This window comes from Zingiber officinale, chromosome 4B (genome assembly GCF_018446385.1).
Source record: "Zingiber officinale cultivar Zhangliang chromosome 4B, Zo_v1.1, whole genome shotgun sequence".
Classification (NCBI taxonomy): domain Eukaryota; kingdom Viridiplantae; phylum Streptophyta; class Magnoliopsida; order Zingiberales; family Zingiberaceae; genus Zingiber; species Zingiber officinale.
Genome location: NC_055993.1, coordinates 4,748,108 through 4,770,225, shown reverse-complemented (window position 1 = coordinate 4,770,225; position 22,118 = coordinate 4,748,108). Strand labels below are relative to the sequence as shown.

The 22,118-nt window shown below is 47.2% G+C and overlaps 1 protein-coding gene across 4 annotated transcripts in view; it reads left to right on the top strand.

Moving 5' to 3' along the window:
- Positions 1-2,790: 2,790 nt before the first annotated feature.
- LOC121974514 (zinc finger CCCH domain-containing protein 19-like) overlaps positions 2,791-22,118 on the top strand; it is a 30,826-nt gene continuing 11,498 nt past the window's right edge. For 2 of the 4 annotated variants that reach the window (XR_006110014.1, XM_042525615.1), the window contains exons 1-2: positions 2,793-4,548; positions 4,622-4,701. Coding sequence is in view for 3 of the 4 variants with exons in the window: in XM_042525615.1 (XP_042381549.1) it covers positions 2,915-4,548; positions 4,622-4,701 (1,714 nt within the window). In the remaining variant the exon portion in view is untranslated. Of the gene's footprint in view, positions 4,549-4,621; positions 4,702-22,118 lie in introns of all 4 variants that reach the window. The other 2 variants (XM_042525612.1, XM_042525613.1) reach the window with 2 other exon arrangements.

Below are 22,118 nucleotides of genomic sequence, written 5' to 3'. Positions count from 1 at the left end.
AGGCCGACCGGAAGGTGTGGCTAACACTATTTGGTGGTCGATCGGTAGGTCATATGCTCGAGTGAGGCGCAGGGCGTCTTTCTCGTCGAACCGACTTTCCATGTTCGAGTACCAAAGACCCGGAGCACCGCCGGTTGACTGCGAGGTACTGGTCATGATCGAAAGGCCAGAATGCGGGATAGAAGAGGTGGGTTCAAGCAATGGAGGAAAACCGACTGAAAAGGATGATTAACAGAAAGAAGAATGCGTCTGGAGCGAGAAAAAGGGTCTTACAAGCGAGGGAGATGATCGGAAGAAGCCGTGTGATCGTCGGAAAGTCTGAGCACAAGGTCGCCGGCGAAAGGAGGAACGACAGGAGTCTGGAAACGAAGAAGACGAAATGCGGCGGAAACGGAGTCAAGGGCCTTATATCGCCGCCCGGAAGCGATCTCCACCGTCCGATCCAGGTCGTCGGTATCGAGGTTGTCATCTGATCGTCCGTTTCAAACGGCGGCTGTCCCATCGAAAGTGACGCAACCGCCATACTCTGACAAATGCACGATCGCCACGTGTCAGCCGGTTACTAGCCGCATTTAATGAGCTCCCCTTACCGTACGCAGAGCACGTGATGGGTAGGGTGGGAGAACAACGGACGTCGATTCCAAGAAACAAGGCATGGACAAAGTATCGCCGAACGGACAGATATCGCCGCACGGATAAGCATCCTTATGCCTGGCCGAGCGGCCTAATGCAATGATCATTGTTCGGGCAGATCGGCAGTCCAGTCAGTCGGACTTTGCCTCCTTCGACTAGACGCGAGAGGAAGGCAAGTGATCCGGCGGTAAAAATCCGGAACCCCATAAGAAGGAGTCAACGCTGGGGGGAGGTCAAAGGGTCCAGTGTTCTCCGCCGAGGGACTCGAAGAAAGGGAAATCGATAGTAAAAGGCACCTGGTAGGACCAGGTTCCGACGCTCAAATGAAGCGATGCATAGTGACCGAGCGGAAGGATGTGCCGCCTGACGGCCAAGAAAGAATCAAGGCCCCGGACGACGTTCCCGACAGTCGGGCGCCCAAAGCAGAGGTAAAAGACGGGACGTCTTCGACAACCAAGTCATATGGCTATGCCATACTTAGTCTCGACAACGGGGTCCCGCCGTCCCATCAAGAACATGCTCTGATCAGAAGATGGTGTCGTAAGCTCGACAAGTGCATACCGGTATGGGTCACACACATATGCCTCTTGCATGCATTAGTTATTACTCAGTCCTATATAAAGAGGCTATTACTTCGCCAAAGGTACGCATGATACAAGCTTGGCAGCCACTTTCTCCACCACTTACCTGACTTGAGCGTCGGAGGGTCGTCGCCGGGACCCCTTCCCGGCTAGACTTTTGTGCAGGATCGCCGGAGCTTCGTTCGACCAGCCGGAGATTCACTCCCTCGACTAGGAGCGTGCCGCGTGCCCAGTGTCCTTTGGTTCAACGATTCGGACAGGATCACTAGTGAATTACCCAACGAAAGTACTCACGGAGTACGGGCCTTCGAGTAGGAGTCGTCACAGGCTCCGAACGAAGTAAATCCACTGTGTTCAATTTTCTTATTCCGTTGTGTTTATACTCGTTATTTTTCGAATCGATATTCACCCCCCCTCTATCAATGTTTTACGATCCAACACTTTTAACTTATAACCCTTCTCCTCACTTATAAGTTTATAGAGTAGATTGACGATAAATTTTCTTCATATAAAGTAACCCCTTCTCTCCATCCCTCTCCACTAGCTTCCTCTCCCACAATGAAATTTAGTTTGTGATTTTATTGGGTGTTAAAATTAATTTACAATATAGTTGCAAATCCGTCTCTTGAGGCTCCTGACACCGCGATCGATGTAGATGCTGAGATCTGAGATCCGAGATCCAGATCTCTCTCATCCTGATGTCAGAGAAATAAGTAAGTGATTTTAAATATATTTTCAATTAATATTTATTATATTTTATTTGGTATATAGTAATTTGCTGATGAGAGTCAAGAATCTCTGATTATCTAACAACAACGGACACACATTCAAACGAATGAAAACACTTTAAAATCAAATTTCTAAATTAACTAATGAAAATTTTAAGTGCGGTCGGTTAATTCGGTTAAATTGAACTTTTACGTTTTTTTTTAAATACTCCAGAGAATTTAAAATTGTCAAACAGAAATAAGTAAACCCATTACCCCATATTAGGCAATGTGATAATGTTTCAATTTAATTTGTTTAATTAATTTGTAAATTTTAAAATTAAAATTGAACCAAATAAATTTAAAAATTTATTACATTTTATATCCTTTGACATGGACCGTAAGAATGAATTCTAGCACCTTTTTACTCCTTAAATTTATTTTTTTTAAAATTTTATTACCTTTTAAAAAATATCTTTTGCAGCTTCATTATCATTATTTTACTTTAAAAATTTTATAACCAAATACCTAACTTTTTTTAGTTTTATTATTAAATTATTATATTATCCTCCATGTAACCATGTTCCATGTGCTATTATTTTTTTTATAGTAAATAACAATAATAAAGAATCAAGATAATAGGATATTAATAGAAGAATATGAGATATTTTGATGATAATAAAAAGATACGGGGCTAAATAAAAAATTTCAGTAAATTTACGATGCTTTGCTGCATGATGAACTGTGAACAAACATGAAGACCATCCAAAACCGTCCATCCCACTTGTCACTTTCATCTGATCCGTCCATTCACTTGTCTCCTGCACCTCAATCGAAACGCAAGCCATGAGCTCGCGACAAATGGCGTTAAAAACCCTCGCTTGGCTGGTTCGTCGCTTCTCTCCGTGCCAGTCCACCCAGTAGAAATCGTGCGAAGACGAAGAGGTTCCTGCTTGAACTGCGAAGGTTAGGGTTTTGATCGTCAAATGATCCATGGATGAAGTGGTTGGAGAAGGCGCTTCAGTCCTAGCCGAGTCCCATCCACCGGGCGAGGAGCGCACGCAGCTGGAGGCCGTCGATATCGGCCTAACTCAGTTTGACCAGGCGGACCGCAGGGGTGAAGCGGATTATTATGCCGTTGATAAAGGCTCCTCCTCATTGTCGTTCCCCTCCGGCTTTGATGCGAGCGCTCCGGATCTTTTCGAGGCGTCGGAGCCCCTAGTCGATGTCAGTTCCACCAGTGGTGACGGCACCGATGGTGGGCGGGTGGCGGTAATCGATGTGGATGACACGGAAAATCCTCAGTGTGAGCGGGCAACTGGTTGTATGACTGGGTTACCGGTGCCTCAGGGCTCCGCTGCTCCTCCCCTATCTAACGGAGGAACTGAGAAAGCTATCGCCTATGAGCTTGATTCTTCCAAAATTGCTGTGGTTGATGCTGATACACTCCAAGAGGAGGGGAAGGCAGAGAGCGACCATATTCTGCATTGCCATCAAGTGAAGAACGATGAGCAAGTAGGAACTTTGATGCCTCAGGGGCCAGCTGATGTTTCCAATTGTGATTTTGATGGCGGTAATCCAAAAATCCCCGTGTCTGAGGCTGACACAATTATTTCCAGCCATGCCACTGCTTCTGCTGTTTCTTCAGATATGGAAGTGTCAAAGATGGAGGTGGATACCACTACAATTTCGCAACATTGCAAGGACAGTTTCCAGGGAGAAGCAGTGCATTCTCAAGGAGCATCTGCTGTTTTTCCCTTCAATTCTGATGGTGTGAAATTTTCATCTTTTGAAAGTGACAATGGTATTAGTGCCATAGCCAATGTTGATGTTGTGGAAGAAGCAGTTTTAAAAATGGAAGTGGATAGTTTCCCAGTGTCTGAATGGCAGCAAGGGAAGGAGCAGGACAGTATTAAGGAGGAGGACAGTGTTAAGGAGGAGGTTTTGGTGCCTCAGAGCTCTTATATCATGCCTTCCTCTGGTTTTGATGGTGATCTTTTGAACTGTGATGCCTTTGAGATTACCGATGCTCCCACCACTGCAGCTGGTGATAATCTTGTTCACTTTGCAACGTTGAAGGTGGATGTTGATACTGAAGCAATTGCCGAAGGCAAGCAAGTCACCTGTGAAGAATCTGATGTTTTGAGGCACGTGTCATCCATCTCTGAGAGTGCACCTGAGAAAGTAGAGCCTTGTGAGCCCGTTAGTGTTGCCATGCCAGGTGATAATGATGCTATGAAAGTGGATATGACATTTACAGATATTGATCAACTGGGTAATGGGACACTTCCCATATGTGAACAGACCGTGGATGTTGTGGTGGCTGATATTTCAATGTCCAAAGACTCATCTTCTGAGTTTCCTTTTGATTCTGACCATGGACTTCAGGACATTTCTGTACATGAGCCTGATGTGACCACCATTTCACTTGACAGTGCTGATGTTGTGGATGACGAAGCAATGCAAATGGATGGAGATGATAGAGCTACTATCTTGCAAAGAGGTGGACGGAGGAAGAGGGGTCGACCATCAAAGACTCAAGTTGGTAGAACATCAAGGCAGAAAGAAGCTGAAGAGGTGTGTTTTATTTGCTTTGATGGAGGTGATCTTGTGGTTTGTGATCGTAGGTCAGTATAGCTCATCTTCCATTTTTTTATTTCCTTTTTGTTTTGTTTTATATTTTTCTCTTTGGATTTCTAGGGGTTGTTCAAAGGTGTACCATCCTTCATGTGTCAATAGAGATGAGGCTTTCTTCTGTGCAAAGGGTCGTTGGACATGCGGTATGTTTCTTTGCGCCATGTAATTTTTCACATATGTTTCTTTTTTTTTGTGTCTAGGATATTTTTATTAGTTATGGAATTTGAATGTGTCATATATTTTAATGACTGAATTGTAATTTCATATATATTACATTTGTTTATATTGAACCTTAAAGAGTGTGTTTTTGGTGCATATTTTATGTTAGCTAGTATTGGTATGATAAATATACCTTAACTAAAAAATAATATTTTAATATGTGCCCAATAGTACAGAGCAGCTTGGTTGTCAAACTCTGGATCCACTTATTATTCCTTGATCCATTGTCTATTTTAGAAGAGCTTATTAGGAAAAATATTTGATGTTGTAGGTCAACCAAATGTTCCCATAAAGTCGGAAGCTATCCCTACCCGAGGATGCATGGATTTTGACCCCTTCTTAGATCTTCAAGAGTTATCCACCATGTTGATCAGTTATACCTGTTCAATTAAGTGACAAATGTGTAAATTTGATTTGGACAAAGAAAATTTTCATTGAGATATTGACTAACATAATGTTGAGCTTGCTAATTAATTTTTCACATTGAAAACTTTATCTTATTTCAGGTTTGGCAGCTTGATGAATTTCATCCATGATGTTGACTAACATATATGTTTAGTATCTTAATTAATTTACTTTGGCACGGGCAAGCTTCAGGGGCCATTCAACTTAACATATATGTTTAGCTTGATTGGTTTTGTTAATTGGTGATTTATGGAATGAACAATCATGAAGGAAGAAAAGAGATTTATTGGTATTGCAGTTTTGAAAAATTAGATTTCTAACAGTAATCCGGGTATGCTAAGGATGAACAATCACTTGGCACTTGGAAATTACATGAAAGACAGAGACCAACATATAGGGAATAGTATGACATGGATAAAAACATAGATATATTTAAATTTGTTGCACGCACTATAAATGCTCTATAGAAAATCTATATTTCTTAGTTTTAACTTGTGAAAGATTATACTAAAAGCTTGCTAGATAATGTGAAAGTATGCTCATGTGTGTTAAGTGTACTATGGTGGAAAAGGTCCATCTAACTAATTACAAATAGCTAGACTTCATAAATTACTATTAATATCAAGTCAAATATCCAATATCAACCACATGCATACGTGATGAACCACAACCAAAAATATGAACTGTAACTGTTGAGGATTGATTCAATGGATCATAATATTATTCTCGCTATTGAGTTTTATGTGAGGCTATATCGCAAGTAATATTGTGGTCTTTTAAATCACTTTTAAGTATACTAAACAAAGCCTTCAGTGGGTTTCCTTCATCTCTTACGCTTCCAATTCTAACTTATTCAGCTCTTCTCACTTTAGAATTTAATCATCTTTGAGCATGTCCCTACCACCTCAATTTATTTTTTTTTCAGATTATCGTTTGTATTTCTAAATAATTAAATTTGTTATTTATATTTTTTTAATAACCTTCACATCATCCAAGGATATCTATCAGATGATTAATTTTTACTTGTGTTGTTTCACTCAACATATGAATGTTGATATCAGAGTCTTTCATTTTTTAGTCTAAAGCGCGTGTTATGACTTCACACTTTCTAAAAACTCTTCTCCCTAACCTTAAAACTATTGATGTTTTCATGATTTGCTTCTTCCCATCTCTGTATGATTATACGCAGACAAAGATAAGTTCAGATGCTATGAGAGTCACATGGAGCTGTCCACTCACCTGAAAAGTTGAAGAAATATTGGTTTATATGGGCACAACATGAACATGACATGCAATTTTAACTCTGTTCTGCATGATCAGTGAGATTTTATCACAAGCTTCCAAAGATTTAACAGCACCACTTATTTATTTAATAGTATTTTTATCATCAAGACAAACTCAAGAGGGTAACAAATCTTGTATTTGGAAAAGCAATCAAAATTTTTTACTAAGAGCAAAAACAAAGAATTCTTATCTAATTTGTTGACACATGTATAGTCATGAATGTGCCTGACAAATTACTGAGAGTTTTATATTCTCTCTTTAAAGATAAGGAGATGTTTGTACTATTACCTAATACAACTCTCTTCTTATCACTCATGAGGCACAATGTGTTCATATCAAGGTTTAAAATTTCGACCCGTGCCAAGGTTTCTGTAGGTGCAGCGGAGCAGGCAAGAGGGGGTGAATTGCCTGCAAATAAAAACTATACCCTCCTCAAGAACTTTCAACTCAAAATAAAAGCAACAAGTATAAAATAAAAACAGAAATAAAAGAGGAGACAGAAGTTTAACTTGGTTACAAACAAGACGGTTATTAATCTAAGGCAGTCGAAGATCGCATTAGCAGAGTCTCCTTCACTGTAGGCGGAGAAGCCTTTTTACACACTTAGAACACTCACTAGTTGCTAGGAATTGATTACAGAGTTGAGTTCTGAATTGATGAATAATTCTTAACTCCAGGGGCCTTTATATAACCTCTGGAAATTCTATCTCGGATGTTCAAGACGCCTCCAATAGTGGTCCAAGGCGCCTTCATCGAGTGGGCGGATAAAACTTTATCCAAAAGCTCAACGACCACTTTTGACCTGTTGAAGGCGCCTTCATCAAGTCATAAAGGCGCCTCCATGTTGAGGGCACCTTCATGCTTTATGAAGGCGCCTTCAAGCTGGTTTTCTAGCTTTAGCTTCTTTTCCAGCTTCTTTGCTTTGACTTCCGATGCTCCGATAACTTGGGTGATTCGGCCAACCGAAATAGGGCTCACCCGAATCCAATTTCCGGCCTTCTCCTCGAGCAGCCTTCCTCGCCGGCTTAACGTCCCTCGGATCATCGTGCACATCCTTCTCGTCCCTCGAACCGTCATTCCCGTCAGCTCTCTCCCGTGTCGTCCTTCTCGCTAGCTGCGTCTTCCGCTCGACTTCTTGCGCTCCTAAGCTCCTGCACACTCAGACACAGGGATCAAATACAACGCAGGACCTAACCAACTTGGTTGATCACATCAAAATAACCACGAGGTCCAACAATCTCCCCTTTTTATGCACATCAACCCAAGTTCAAGTTAGGGTAACAATAGACAAAAAGTAATTTAAAACAAATTACTAAACTAACATATTAAGCATAAGGTTGCAATAAATGAAATTGCAACAAACAAATTAAGTCTAATTTTACAATTGAACTAAATTGCAAAAAATATTTTTACTTCCCCCTAAACTTAACTTGTACCTATTTCTCCCCCTTTGATCACAGCAAAAACGGGATAAGAAGAGAATATGATATTTTGAGAAAAAATTCTAAGCAAAATGAATTTTCAGAAGTTTTTTAAAAAAATTCTAAGTAAAATGAATTTTTAGAATTTCTAAGTAAACTGATTTTTTAGAATTTTCCAAAAAAATTTCTAAGCAAAACTGAATTTTTAGAATTTTAAAAAAGTTTCTAAGTAAAACTGAATTTTTAGAATTTTCAAAAAATTTTCTAAGTAAAAAAAATTCCTAAGTAAAATGATTTTTTAGAATTTTCCAGAAAAAATTTCTAAGTAAACTGAATGTTTAGAATTTTCTAAAAAAAATTTCTAAGTAAAATGAAGTTTTAAAATTTTTCCAGAAAGAAATTTCTAAGTAAACTCAATTTTTAGAAATTTAAGAAAATTTCTAAATAACATGAATTGCTAGGATTTTTTTTTTTAATTTTAAAAAAAAATTCTAAGCAAAAAAAAAATGAATTTTTAGTTTTTTCCAAGGAAATGTTTAAAAATTTTCAAAACATTATTTAATTCTAGTTTTAATGGTTTTTCAGAAAGTTAATTAAATATTTTCTTTCAATACTTTGGCTTCCAGGTAGTGGCGAGGCACTAGGCCTTCTTGGTTATTGGAGCAACAACCACTTCCTTAGACAAATCTTTTCTCACTGTAAGCTTAGAATTTTTAATTTAAACATGATTTTGGAACCTAATAAAGGTTCCTACCTACGGGGTTATTCAAAAACTTAGGGGGTACATAGTTTCTTGGTATTTTCCTAAGTTGACCCTGATGCTTCCTTATATACCAATTTAATTTTTCATATAACTTTATTTTTGATTTTGGAAATTTATTTAAGCATGCATGATTTTTTAATTTTTCAACTTCATCTTTCAATTTTGCATTCTCTAATTTTAATTGTTCATTTTCCTTTTCAAATTTATCTAACTCTTTAGAAAGTGTTTTAATAAAGCGAAAGGACTGAGTAGGGGTAAGATTACGCACTTGACTTACCTGACTTGGTGATGCTCCCCCTTCACTGCAGCTTTCTTCTTCTGATGTTCCTCCCTCTTCATCTATGCTCATTTCTGAACTTGACTCTTCTTCCAGCTGATGGTTAGCCATTAGCGCTAACCTCGAGAATTCCTCGACGTCTGATTCGGAGGATGAGTCTGACCATGTGGCCTTTAGGGTCTTGTGTTTGGAGGGTTCTGACTTGTACTTTGCCTTCTCCCTTTCTTTCTCCTTTCTCTTTAGCTTTGGGCAGGCATCTTTGATGTGTCCTTCTTCGTTGCAGTTATAGCAACAAACCGTCCTTTTCTTTCGTTGATGCCTCTGCGATCTAGATTTATTAGTATTAAAAAATTTATTGAAGCGTCTTACCAATAGTGCCGCTTCGGATTCATCGACCGAGACTTCAGAGTCAGAACCATTTATTCTTGCCTTTAAGGCAATGTTTTGACTAGTCTTCTCTACTCCATTGGGCTCTGCAACTCGAGATTCGTGAAGTTCAAAAGTAGAAAATAAATTTTCTAAAGTACTTACCTCGAAATCCTTAGAGATGTAGTACGCATCTACTAAGGAGGCCCACTCGGGAGTTCTCGGGAAGGCGTTGAGCGCGTACCGGATCGAGTGTCAGTTTGTTACCGATTCTCCGAGATTACTGAGTTGCGTGATTAGTTCTTTGATCCTCGCTTGGAGTTGCGCTACTTTCTCGCCTTGGTTCATCCGGAGGTTCTTAAGTTGAGTCCGGAGGATGTCGCGTCTTGCAAGCTTTGCCTCGGATGTACCTTCGTGAAGTTCCAGGAATTTTTCCGAGGTCTTTCGCGGAGTCGTAGCTTCCAATCCGATTTACCCCTTGTTATGGCAGCACGCTAAGCAGATGGAACTCTGCCTTTCCGTTGGCGACGAAGTCCGCTTGTTCCTTCTTCGTCCATTGGTACTCTTCTTTGTCTTTCGGAATTCCAAAACCATATTTCATAGTTAGTAAAATATCAAAGTCAGTTTTGAAAAATACCTCCATCCGGCGTTTCCGCGTCGCGAAGTCTCCGTCGAACTTCGGGGGATGAATATTCGCTTTGGCCATCGTCTTGATCTTCGTGCTTCAGTCGGCGATTAGTCCTTCTGAGGCGGTCTGACTCTGATACCAATTGTAGTTGCAGCGGAGGCCGGCAAGAGGGGGGTTAATTGCCTGCAAATAAAAACTATACCTTCCTCAAGAACTTTCAACTCAAAATAAAAGCAACAAGTATAAAATAAAAATAGAAATAAAAGAGGAGACAGAAGTTTAACTTGGTTACAACCAAGACGGTTGTTAATCTAAGACAGTCGAAGATCGCACTAGCAGAGTCTCCTTCACGGTAGGCGGAGAAGCCTTTTTACACACTTAGAACACTCACTAGTTACTAGGAATTGGTTACAGAGTTGAATTATGAATTGATGAATAATTCCTAACTCCATGGGCCTTTATATAGCCTTTAGAAATTCTATCTCGGATGTTTAAGGCGCCTCCAATAGTGGTCCAAGGCGCCTCCATCGAGTGGGCGGATAAAACTATGAAGGCGCCTTCAAGCTGGTTTTCCAACTTTAGCTTCTTTTCCAGCTCCTTTACTTTGGCTTCCGATGCTCCGATAACTTGGGTGATTCGGCCAATCGAAATAGGACTCACCCGAACTCAATTTCCGGCCTTCTCCTCGAGCAGCCTTCCTCCCTGGCTTAACGTCTCTCGAACGCCGCACACATTCTTCTCGTCCACCGGTGTACTTTTCCGCAGCTCTCTCGTCCTTCGGACGCACCGAGCCCGTCGGCTCCCTTCCCGTGCCGTCCTTCTCGCTAGCCGCGTCTTCCGCTCGACTTCCTGCGCTCCTAAGCTCCTGCACACTCAGACACAAGGATCAAACACAACGCAGGACCTAACCAACTTGGTTGATCACATCAAAACAACCACGGGGTTCAACAGTTTCGGTCCTGGACCGGAACGATACGATTTCGGTACCGTATCGATTCGTGCCGATATAGTTTCGGTATTTTTCAAATATAAAATATATTAATTTTAAAAAATATTTAACATAAATATTTAAAAAATAAAAAATATAAAAAATAATCTTTTAAAAAAGGAAAAAATATGAAAATAGATAAATAAATAAATAAAAATTTTATTATAATTTTTAAATTAAAATAAATGAAATATAAAATTAATTAGATAATTTTATTAGGATTTAATAAAGACTCTTTAGATTATCTCCATCATAGCTAAGGAGTTGATTAAATAATTAGCGTAAGTTTAATTAAAAAAAATTCGAAATCCGACTCTACTCGTCAGTTCGCGCGACTTCGGCAATGCTACGGGGTTACGCGAACCCTCAGCAATGGCCGCAATGATCGCGTGACTCCTCCGGCGCAATCACGGTGGTCATGCGACCCCTCTGCAGTGATCGCAAGGTCGCACGACGCCTCCGCGGTGGCAGCGAAAGGGTTATGCGACCCTTCCGCTATTGTTGCAGGGTTGAGCGACCCCTTCGCTGTGGCCATAGGGTCGCGGAACACGTCGCAGCTGTCGTGGGTCTAGTGCCGTAGTCGTGCTGGTGCTGCTCGGCGAGTGGAACGAGATGTTTCGTCCGTTTTGACTGTCTCGACACGACACTTTAAACCATGGTTCATATGGCTAAATCATTCTTTTGGAGTTGATTCCTAGTGAGTGGAAATTTTCCAAGCATGTTGCTTGATGATGTTCATGGCTCGACTGATGATTCGGTGGTAAGGGTGGAGAACTCTCGTTGGCGGAAGGACAACGACACGTGGAGGTCACAGGTCGAGAGATTCAACCCTGAGACCCGACCGATCGGGCGAAGCAGGCTGACTGACCGGATGAATCGAGCCGACCGGCTGTGAATCCCCCCGAACTGAATGAAAGACAACCCGACTAGGGGTCGAGTTTCCGATGCTCAAGGTAAAAAGGTTTCAAGGGCCGAGCGGGCTGTCCGTTCGGCCGGTGCACAAGGCAGCACAGGCAGGAGCAGTCTCATCCGAGCATACGACCGATGCAGAAGTGATATGCCTGCCAAACAGGGAACGCAAGAGGACAAAGTAGGCAGAGGATAACATCATCCTCGAGACACCTGCCGCCGACAAGCAGCAGAGTTGGCGGCCGAGCCGTACACAGGATCATATGACGGAAACTTCCACCGTCACATCCGGGATATGCTCGGACGATTGCGGAATGGCGCCAGAGGTACTTTTTTGACACAAACTCGTTAAGGTAAGTTTGGGGAAGCGTGCACGCATCGGGAAGCATGCCCGCGTTTCCCCGGGGCCCTATATAAGGACCCCAGACGTCGACGAAGGTATGCACACATCTCTATTGTAGCCTCGTTACGCTGCCTCTCTCGTTGCCTGACTTGAGCGTCGGAGGGCCGTCGCCGGGAAACCCCTCCCGCCGGAGATCTACACCACCAGTCGGAGACAGCAGAGCGTGCCGCGTCCCCAGCGTCCGTCGACTCAGCGCTCGGACAGGATCAAATTGGCGTCGTCTGTGGGAACGCGCCTGAATCCGAGCCAAGAAGATGGAAGAAGCTGGACGTCAACTTCTGGTAACGCTCTCTCCCGAAGAGCTCGAAGTACTCGTCCAAGCGCGAGCAGCAAAAATCGTGGAGTAGCAGCAGAAAGCTCAAGCCGAGCGGGCAGCGCAGCAGGCGACATCAGCCTCGGGGGGCCGAGCGCCACTCGAAGATAGGCAGGAGCAGCTCTCAATATGAGGGCAAAATAAGGGGTCGGCCGACACTCAGATGGGGGCGCCGCCCGCCCCGATACCTTTTCATCGGGCTCTGTTCCAGACGCCCTCGGAAGTAGCACAAGCTAATCAAGACAAGGGATCTTCATCGGATGAAGCACCCGTCCGGGACGTCAGGAAAGGAAAGACGCCCGAACGGACGCGTCACCCGAGCGGATCAACCGACAGTTTTCAGACGCCATTCTTCGCGATCCGTTGCCAAAGCATTACGCGCCCCCGGCGATCGGGGAATACAATGGAACAACCGACCCAGACGACCATCTGGGTAAGTTTGACAGCACTGCCACTCTGCATCAATACACAGATGGTGTAAAATACCGAGTGTTCCTCACCACGCTTTCGGGATCGACGCATCGGTGGTTTCGGAGACTGCTGGATGGATCTATCACAAGTTTCAGGGAATTCCGAACGGCATTCCTCCATCATTTTGCAAGCAGCAGGCGCCACCAGAAGACAAGCGTCAACCTGTTTGCCATCAAGTAAGGCGTGAGGGAGCCGCTCCGAGCGTACATTCAGCGCTTCAATCAGGTGGCCATGGACATTCTAACGGTCATCTCGGAAACAATGATGAACGCGTTCACGCAAGGGCTCGTGGACGGTGACTTCTTCCGCTCGCTCATCCGGAAGCCGCCTCGGGATTACGACTACATGCTGCACAAGGCCAACGAATACATCAATGTGGAGGAAGCCCAGGCGGCGAGAAGGAAAGAAGCCCCGAGTGACCAACCAGCTTCTGCCGAGCGGAAGCAGCCCGTCAGTCACCAGCCACCCAGAGGACCGCGAGCTGAAGCCGCCCGTCCTCATCAGCACACTCGACCGCACGCCGTCCAGCAAGTCGCAGCTGATCGGCCCAAGCCCAGGGGGAAGGTATGGACCCCAATGTTTTGTTCACTCCATCAGTCGGCTACTCACAACACCCGCGACTGTCGGGGCCTCCCCCCCCCCCCCCCCCATCGCTCATCCCGCGCCGAGGAGCTACTGCCGACGATCGCCCTCACCAGACCATCAACATCGACAATGGAGCCCCGTTCAAAGGACAGAAAGGAGATCCCCCGAGTGGCAGCATCGTCAGAAGCCCGGAGCTCACCATCGGGCGTCGCATGAACGACCTCGACCTTCCGCGCAGGAGGAGGAAAATAGGGGCAACGTATCTCGTGGCGAGATCAACATCATCGCCGGAGGCCCAACCGGAGGAGACTCCAATAGAGCCAGGAAGGCACACGCAAGGCAGCTAAGAATACATGCAGTCGGCTGCAGTCAGGAGAGGGCGAGCGAACCCGAGATTAGCTTCGGGCCCAGGGACCTCGAAGGAGTCGAAGTCCCACACGATGACGCCCTGATCATCCGAGCGGTAATAGCTAACTATACTATTCACCGCATTTTCATTGACACAGGCAGCTCGGTCAACATAATGTTCAAGAAGGCCTTCGACCAACTGCAAATAGACCGAGCTGAACTCCTGCCAATGACGACCCCCCTCTACGGGTTCACTGGGAATGAAGTCTTGCCGGTCGGCCAGGTCCGGCTAGCTATCTCGTTGGGCGAGGAGCCGCTCAGAAGGAAAAGGACCACCACCTTTATCGTGGTTGATGCTCCTTCAGCGTACAACATGATCTTGGGACGACCGACTCTCAATGAGTTTCGGGCGGTCGTCTCTACCTTCTGCCAGAAGATCAAGTTCCCGGTGGAAGAGCAAGTGGGGGAAGTGCGGGGAGATCAACTGGCGGCTCGGAGATGCTATGTGGAGATGGTCCGAGCCGAATCCAAGTCCGCTCGGAAAGTGTCGCGAGTCGAGGTAAATACTATTACTGAAAAACCACCTTCTTTGGTTTATGAAGAAAAGGAGGAGGTGCAGATCGACCCTTCCCGACCGGAGGCCACCACCTTCATAGCATCCGATTTGGAGGAGAAGCAGAAGGAGAAGTTGATCAAATGCCTACAACAAAACTGCGACGTCTTTGCTTGGTCGACCCATGAGCTGCCAGGGGTCTCGCCAAGTGTAGCGCAGCATGAACTTCACGTCCGGCCGGACACTCGGCCGGTGAAGCAAAGAAAGAGGGACTTCAGCGCGGAGCAGAATGTAATCATCCGGGCGGAGGTTGAAAAACTTCTAGAGGCCGACCACATAAGGGAAGTGCAATTCCCGAGTTGTCTTGCGAATGTGGTTCTGGTCTCCAAGCCGGGCAACAAGTGGAGAGTCTGCATCGATTTCCAGGACTTGAACAAGGCATGCCCGAAAGACTTCTACCCCCTCCCCCGGATCGATCAACTGGTGGACTCCACGGCCGGGTGCGAGCTGATATGCATGCTGGATGCATACCAATGCTACCATTAAGTGCCGCTCGCCCGAGAAGACCAAGAGAAGGTCAGCTTCGTCACGGCGGACGGCACATACTGCTACAATGTAATGCCGTTCGGGCTGAAGAACGCAGGAGCCACCTACCAGTGTCTGATGAACAAGGTCTTCAGGGAGCAGATCGGACGCAACTTGGAAGTGTACGTGGATGACATACTTATCAAGTCCTTCCGGGCGGCTGATCTCTACGCGGACATGGAGGAGACCTTCCAAACGTTGAGAAGATATGGCGTCAAACTTAACCCTCAGAAGTGCCTGTTCGGAGCAAAAGGTGGGCGCTTCCTGGGTTACATTGTGACCGAGCGGGGTATAGAGGCGAACCCTAGCAAGATAAAAGCATTGCAGGATATGCCGCCTCCTAGAAATCTCCGAGAGGTACAGCGTCTCACCGGTCGGATAACGACGCTGTCAAGGTTTATCTCTAAGACCGCCGACCGGAGCTTGCCATTTTTCAAGATTCTCCGTAAAGCCACCAAGTTTCAATGGGATGAGGAGTGTGATCGGGCATTCGAGGAATTGAAGACTTACCTGAATTCCTTACCCGTGTTGGCAAAACCAGCCGTAGGTGAGCCGCTCCGCATTTATTTATCTTCAACTGAGCATGCTGTGGGCTCAGCATTAGTAAGGCCAAGCGGCGAGGAACAACCAGTGTACTTTTTAAGCCATATCTTAAAGGATGCTGAGTCTCGCTACACCGGTCTCGAGAAGTTGGCTTTCGCCCTGGTCCTTGTCGCTCGGAGGTTGCACCCTTACTTTTTGGCGCACACCATTATTGTGATGACGAATAGCCCGCTAGCAAGGGTACTCCTGAACCCTGAAGCATCCGGACGACTCATCAAGTGGACGACGGAACTAAGCGAATTTGACATCTAATACCAACCCCGCTCGGTGATCAAAGCACAGTCCTTGGCTGATTTCGTGATCGAGGTACAAAAGCCCGAGCCCGAAGCTACATGGAAAATATATGTGGACGGATCGTCCACTCGGCTCGGAAGCGGAATTGGGATCATACTACTTTCGCCTCAGGGAGAGCGGATGCATTTATCCGTCCGGCTGGACTATCGGGCAACAAATAATGAGGCAGAGTACGAAGCCCTCATAGTCGGATTGCAAGCCGCACGGCATGTTGGAGCCAGTCGGGTGGTGATCCACTCGGATTCCCAGCTTGCCGCTCAGCAACTCATGGGCACTTTTGAGATAAACAATGCAAGACTCAGATTGTACACGGAAGCCTTTGAAAAACTCAAGACCAGCTTCACCGAGGTAGTGGTCATGAAGATACCCCGAGCGAAGAACCAGGCGGTAGATGAGTTAGCCAAACTCGTAAGCTCAATATCGCCGGTCGTCATCCAGCAACCAATCGAGCAAGTATCTTTGGTAGCGCACGTGGACCGGATGGATGGCCTCACATTCCCGAGCGATTGGAGAACAACCATCACAGAGTTTCTGCGCTCGGGTGCCACGCCGTCCGATCGGGACGAAGCTCAGCTACTGAGAAGGAGAGCTGGCCGGTTCACGCTCATCGGAGATCAGCTTTATAAAAAGACGTTCTCCCGACCTCTGCTGAAGTGTGTCAGCTCGGAAGACGCCGAGTACATTCTCCAGGAGGTACACCAAGGATCTTGCGGAGGTCATCCGGGCGGCCGGTCTTTGGCTAGAAAGATCCTGTTGGCCGGATACTTCTGGCCAACGCTACACGAGGATGCCGCTCGGACCGTCGCAACGTGTCTTTCCTGTCAGAAGTACCACAGTTTCTCGTATAAGTCGACGGAAGAAATGAAAGCGTCCACAGTGTCCTGCCCGTTCGACTAGTGGGGCATGGACATCGTAGGACCCTTCCCTATGGCGACTGGGCAACGGAAGTTTCTATTGGTGGCGGTAGATTACTTCTCCAAGTGGGTGGAGGCTGAGCCATTGGCCAAGATAACCGAGCAGATAGTCAAGAAATTCATCTGACAAAGACATCTATGTCGGTTCGGCATTCCCCGCGCTCGTCTCGATTGGACAATGGGCGGCAGTTTGTCGGAAAGCAGCCCGAGGAATGGTGCAATGGATATGGCATTGAGCAGCACTTCACGTCTGTGGCGTATCCCCAAAGCAATGGTCAAGCCGAAGTAGTCAACCGGGAGATACTTCGAATTCTTCGGGCTCAGCTCGACCACATGGGAGGAAGCTGGGTGGACGAGCTGCCGGGAGTCCTATGGGCAATCCGCACGACCTCCAAGGAGGGAACGGGAGTAACACCCTTCCACCTGGTGTATGGAGGCGAGGCGGTCGTCTCAGTTGAAGTCGGCGTAGAGTCCGTCCGGATCAAGAACTATGACGAAGATAATTCCGAGCGGAGGCAGCTAGAATTGGACTTGATCGACGAGGAGCGAGCCAGAGCGTCCGTTCGGCTGATGACCTACAGGCAGAGAATGAAGCAGAACTACAACTGCCGCGTGATTCCTCGAGCATTCCAGGTGGGCGACTTGGTCTGGAAGAAAGTGAAGCCGGTCGAAGACGTAGGCAAGCTGGAGGCTCCCTGGGCAGGACCCTTCAAGGTCGTCGAGAAGCTCCGATCTGGAGCCTATTACTTGGAGGATGAGGATGGACGGCGGCTGGATAGGCCATGGAGCGCAAACCACCTCCAGCCCTATCGGGCCGGATGAAAGGTGCGTCGATGTAACATATTTTCATGAATATTCTGTTCGGATGTATCTTTTGGCTGCAGGAATGAAAGTTATAAGAGCAAAGCAAAGGTATGAGCACTGTGCGCCCATCGGATAGTTGTATAAAGGCATGGTGAAGACCCCGCGCCGTTCGGCCGGACGTATATTATCCGAGCCAAATGCTCGATGGTGAAGACCCCGTGCCGTTTGGCCAGACGAATATTATCCGAGCCAAATGCTCGATGGCGAAGACCCCGTGCCGTTCGGCCGGGAGTATATTATCCGAGCCATAGGCTCGATGGCGAAGACCCCGTGCCGTTCGGCCGGGAGTATATTATCCGAGCCATAGGCTCGATGGCGAAGACCCCGTGCTGTTCGGCCGGGCGTATATTAGCCGAGCTATAAGCTCATTATTGAAGACCGTCGAGCTCCAACGTTAAATCCTAGAGTCGAACCGGCGACTATAAACCCCCCGGTCGGAAGACCGTCGAGCAGCGACGTTAAATCTCAGAGTCGAACCGGCGACTATAAACCCCCCGGCTTGAAGACCGTCGAGCAGCGACGTTAAATCTTAGAGTCAAACCGCGACTATAAACCCCCCGGTTTGAAGACCGTCGAGCAGCGACGTTAAATCTTAGAGTCGAACCGACAACTATAAACCCCCCGGCTTGAAGACCGTCGAGCAACGACGTTAAATCTTAGAGTCGAATCGGCGACTATAAACCCTCCGGCCTGAAGACCGTCGAGCTCCGACGTTAAACCCTAGAGTCGAACCGGCGACTATAAACCCCCAGGCCGGAAGACCGTCGAGCTCCGACGTTAAACCCTAGAGCAGCGACGTTAAATCTTAGAGTCGAACCGGCGACTATAAACCCCCCGGCTTGAAGACCGTCGAGCAGCGACGTTAAATCTTAGAGTCGAACCGACGACTATAAAACCCCCGGCTTGAAGACCGTCGAGCAGCGACGTTAAATCTTAGAGTCGAACCGGCGACTATAAACCCCCCGGCTTGAAGACCGTCGAGCAGCGACGTTAAATCTTAGAGTCGAACCGGCGACTATAAAACCCCCGGCTTGAAGACCGTCGAGCAGCGACGTTAAATCTTAGAGTCGAACCGGCGACTATAAACCCCCCCGGCTTGAAGACCGTCGAACTCCGACGTTAAATCCTAGAGTCGAACCGGCGACTATAAACCCCCCGGTCGGAAGACCGTCGAGCAGCGATGTTAAATCTTAGAGTCGAACCGGCGACTATAAACCCCCCCGGCTTGAAGACCGTCGAGCAGCGACGTTAAATCTTAGAGTCGAACCGGTGACTATAAACCCCTCGGCTTGAAGATCGTCGAGCAGCGACGTTAAATCTTAGAGTCGAACTGGCGACTATAAACCCCCCGACTTGAAGACCGTCGAGCAGCGACGTTAAATCTTAGAGTCGGACCGACGACTATAAACCCCCCCGGCTTGAAGACCGTCGAGCTCCGACGTTAAACCCTAGAGTCAAATCGGCGACTATAAACCCCCCGGTCGGAAGACTGTCGAGCAGCGACGTTAAATCTTAGAGTCGAACCAGCGACTATAAACCCCCGGCCAGAAGAAGATAATAAAAAGGTCGACCCGTGAGTTGAGCGGCCGATCGACCAAGTTACCAAAGGTACTTCGCGAACATCTAACGGGAATTCCATTTAAAGAAGTGGGTGTGTTCATACGAGCGGCCCGATTATCAAAAATACTTCGCGAGGGATTCCTTTGGAGAGCAGGGCGAGAGACGATTAACTAGAAGGAAAGGTAGGGGACGCGAACAGCGGTAGTTCGTGATCCGATCGGAAGACATAGGTATGAGCAATTTAACGGAAAAGGAAAAAAGAATAAGCTAACGAAAGGACAGCATATCTTCATTAAAATTCAGGCCATTAAGAGCCTGTCGGAAGGATTACAAAAAACACTACTCAAGAAAATCATAAACGGTCTTCGGGATGGAGGAAAGAAGCGCCACGTAGTCTTCGGCCGGGATGGTTGTGGAGTCGGGAAGCTGATCCTTGGACTTCAGATAGTCCGTTGTGGCAGAAATGGCTAGCTCAAAGGCAGTGTACATCCGCTCGCAGACCTTCTCAGAGAACTCGTTCGAGCGGACGTGCTGCTACTTCAAGGCGGCGACCCGGCCTGGCTCGGCCTCTTGATATTCCTTGAAGGCAGCTTGGGAAGCTTCAAGGGACTCCTGCAAGGTCTTCAGTTCGTCCTTATGTTTGAGCGCGTCCCCCGAGCGGCTCGCCTTCTCGCCGTCTAGCTGTTTAATCAACTCCTTAACTCGTTGTTCCAGGCCCCGTGCCTCGACGTTTTTCTTCTCCAGATCGGCGATGGCCGTTTTCTTCCGATCGGTGGTTAGGCTTATTTTCCGGTCAAGTGTCTTGACCTGTCGTTCAGAGTATGGGCCTGGTCGGCCGTTTTCTTTTGCTCAGTCTTCAACAAATCTTGGGTCTTCTTGAGCTCTTTCTGCAGCTCGGTATACGAGGGGCCCTGGGACGACGGGCCACTCGAGCTCTTCAGCTTCTTCAGCTCTTCGTCCACCATGGCCAGCCGATTGGCGATCGCGATCTCCTCCACCCATCTCTGACATAAACAAGATTATTAATAACCGACCGGAAAGATGGCGTAAAGGACTTCGGAAGAAAATACACTCACCCCAGTGGCCTGCTGCATTTGGCTGTTGGCGAGGTTGGCGAGCGGAATTAACGCAACACGAGCCCGAGCATCGGCCCACATCTGGACGAGGGGCCCCTTCATGGTGATCATATGCTCGGGCGCGGTCGGCCGATCAGACTCGGGCAAAAGCTCCTCGGTAGGTAGGTGCAAGGTAGCCTTGATGGTGCGGCTCCGGCCGGGAGTCGTGTGAGCCGAGGCAGAGGGAGTAGAGACTGGGGCGGGGAATTTGGACAAAATAGCTGAGCGCTGGACCCGGCGGGGGGCAGGTGGGAGAGCGCTGACCGGCACAGCTTCAATTGGGTTGGCGGGCAGATTTAATTGAGACAGAGTCCGATCGGAGGATAATGCCTCCACCATTGGAGTTTTCCCACGAGAACCGGATCCCGCCCGCTCGGATACACGAACAGCAGAAGTAGCTGATCGCAACGGTGTCTCCGCCCGGCGCCTTTTTTGTCTGAGCGGGCGCTCGTCTTCCCGATCGGAGCCTTCCACTGGGGCGGTCGGTTCCCTCTCCGATGTGGCGCCTCCCGTCACCTCCACGGGGGAGGCCTGAGCGGCCGACTCCTCCGCGTTTGTCTCACTCTCACCCTCATGAGAGCCGACCGGAGTGATGCCCAGTTGCTCCATCTCTTTGGCGGCTGCCGCCTCGAGCGCCTAGGCTTTCTTCTTCAAAATCCCGAGCATCGCGGGCTCCATGACGATATTTGCTGCAAAGGAAAAAGAAGAAAATCAGTTAGCACTCAAAGTACATGTGCAAGGGAAATTCTTACCAAAGCTCCTCGGAAGTGCAGTGCGGCTCGGACTCAGGCCGAAGATATACAGCACGCCTTCAGGCAGAAGTTTGTTGATATCGAGCTTCAGACCGGCAAGCATGTTCGTGGCCTCGAGGTAATCTGGTCGGGTCTTAAATCTTTTTAGCTCTGGAGAAGTAGGCGGTCCGACCCGCCATTTGGTCCGGAAGGGAGCCCGCTCGGGGAGACGAAGATAAAAGTAGTATTCCTTCCAGTATTTATTGGAGGAGGGGAGTTTATTAAAAAGACTAGGCCGGGCCGAGCCTGGAATAGATAGGTGTCCAGCTCGGACTGATTGGGATAATAAAAATAGTAAAAAATTTCCGGTCGGAGAGGGATGCGGTGTATCTTGAACAGTACCACCACTCCACACAAAAGTCGAAAAGTATTGGAAACTAATTGGGCGAGCGGAAGAACAAAGAAGTTGCAAACGTCGGCGAAGAAGGGATGAAGAGGAAATCGCAGACCGACTGTGAATTGGTCGCGGAAAAACAATTGGCTCCTCTCGGCGGTTTGTGAGGCCGAGCGATTGGTGAGGGTAGAATAAGTTCAAAGTCAGACGGAATGTCAAAACCGTCAAGCAAAGCTTCGGCGTCACGCCGATCGAAGCGAGATTCCATGGTAGTATACTAGGGACCTAAAGTGGGTTCTACGGGTTGGGATGAACTGGCCATTATCCGATCGGGCAAGAAAACAAAAGCCAAGAGAATAGAAAATGACACACGGCAAGGAGACGATGAAAGGGACAGCGACCAGAAGACGAGAACTCGACAAAAAGACGAGGAAAACAGAGAGGAAAGGAGGAGGAACCTTACGAAGAGGCTGGGGATCGAAGGAAGACGGCGGGGAATCGTCGGAAAACGGTGAAGCGGAGTCGCCGGAACGTTGAAGCACTGAAGAAAGGCGGCGGGACACGCGA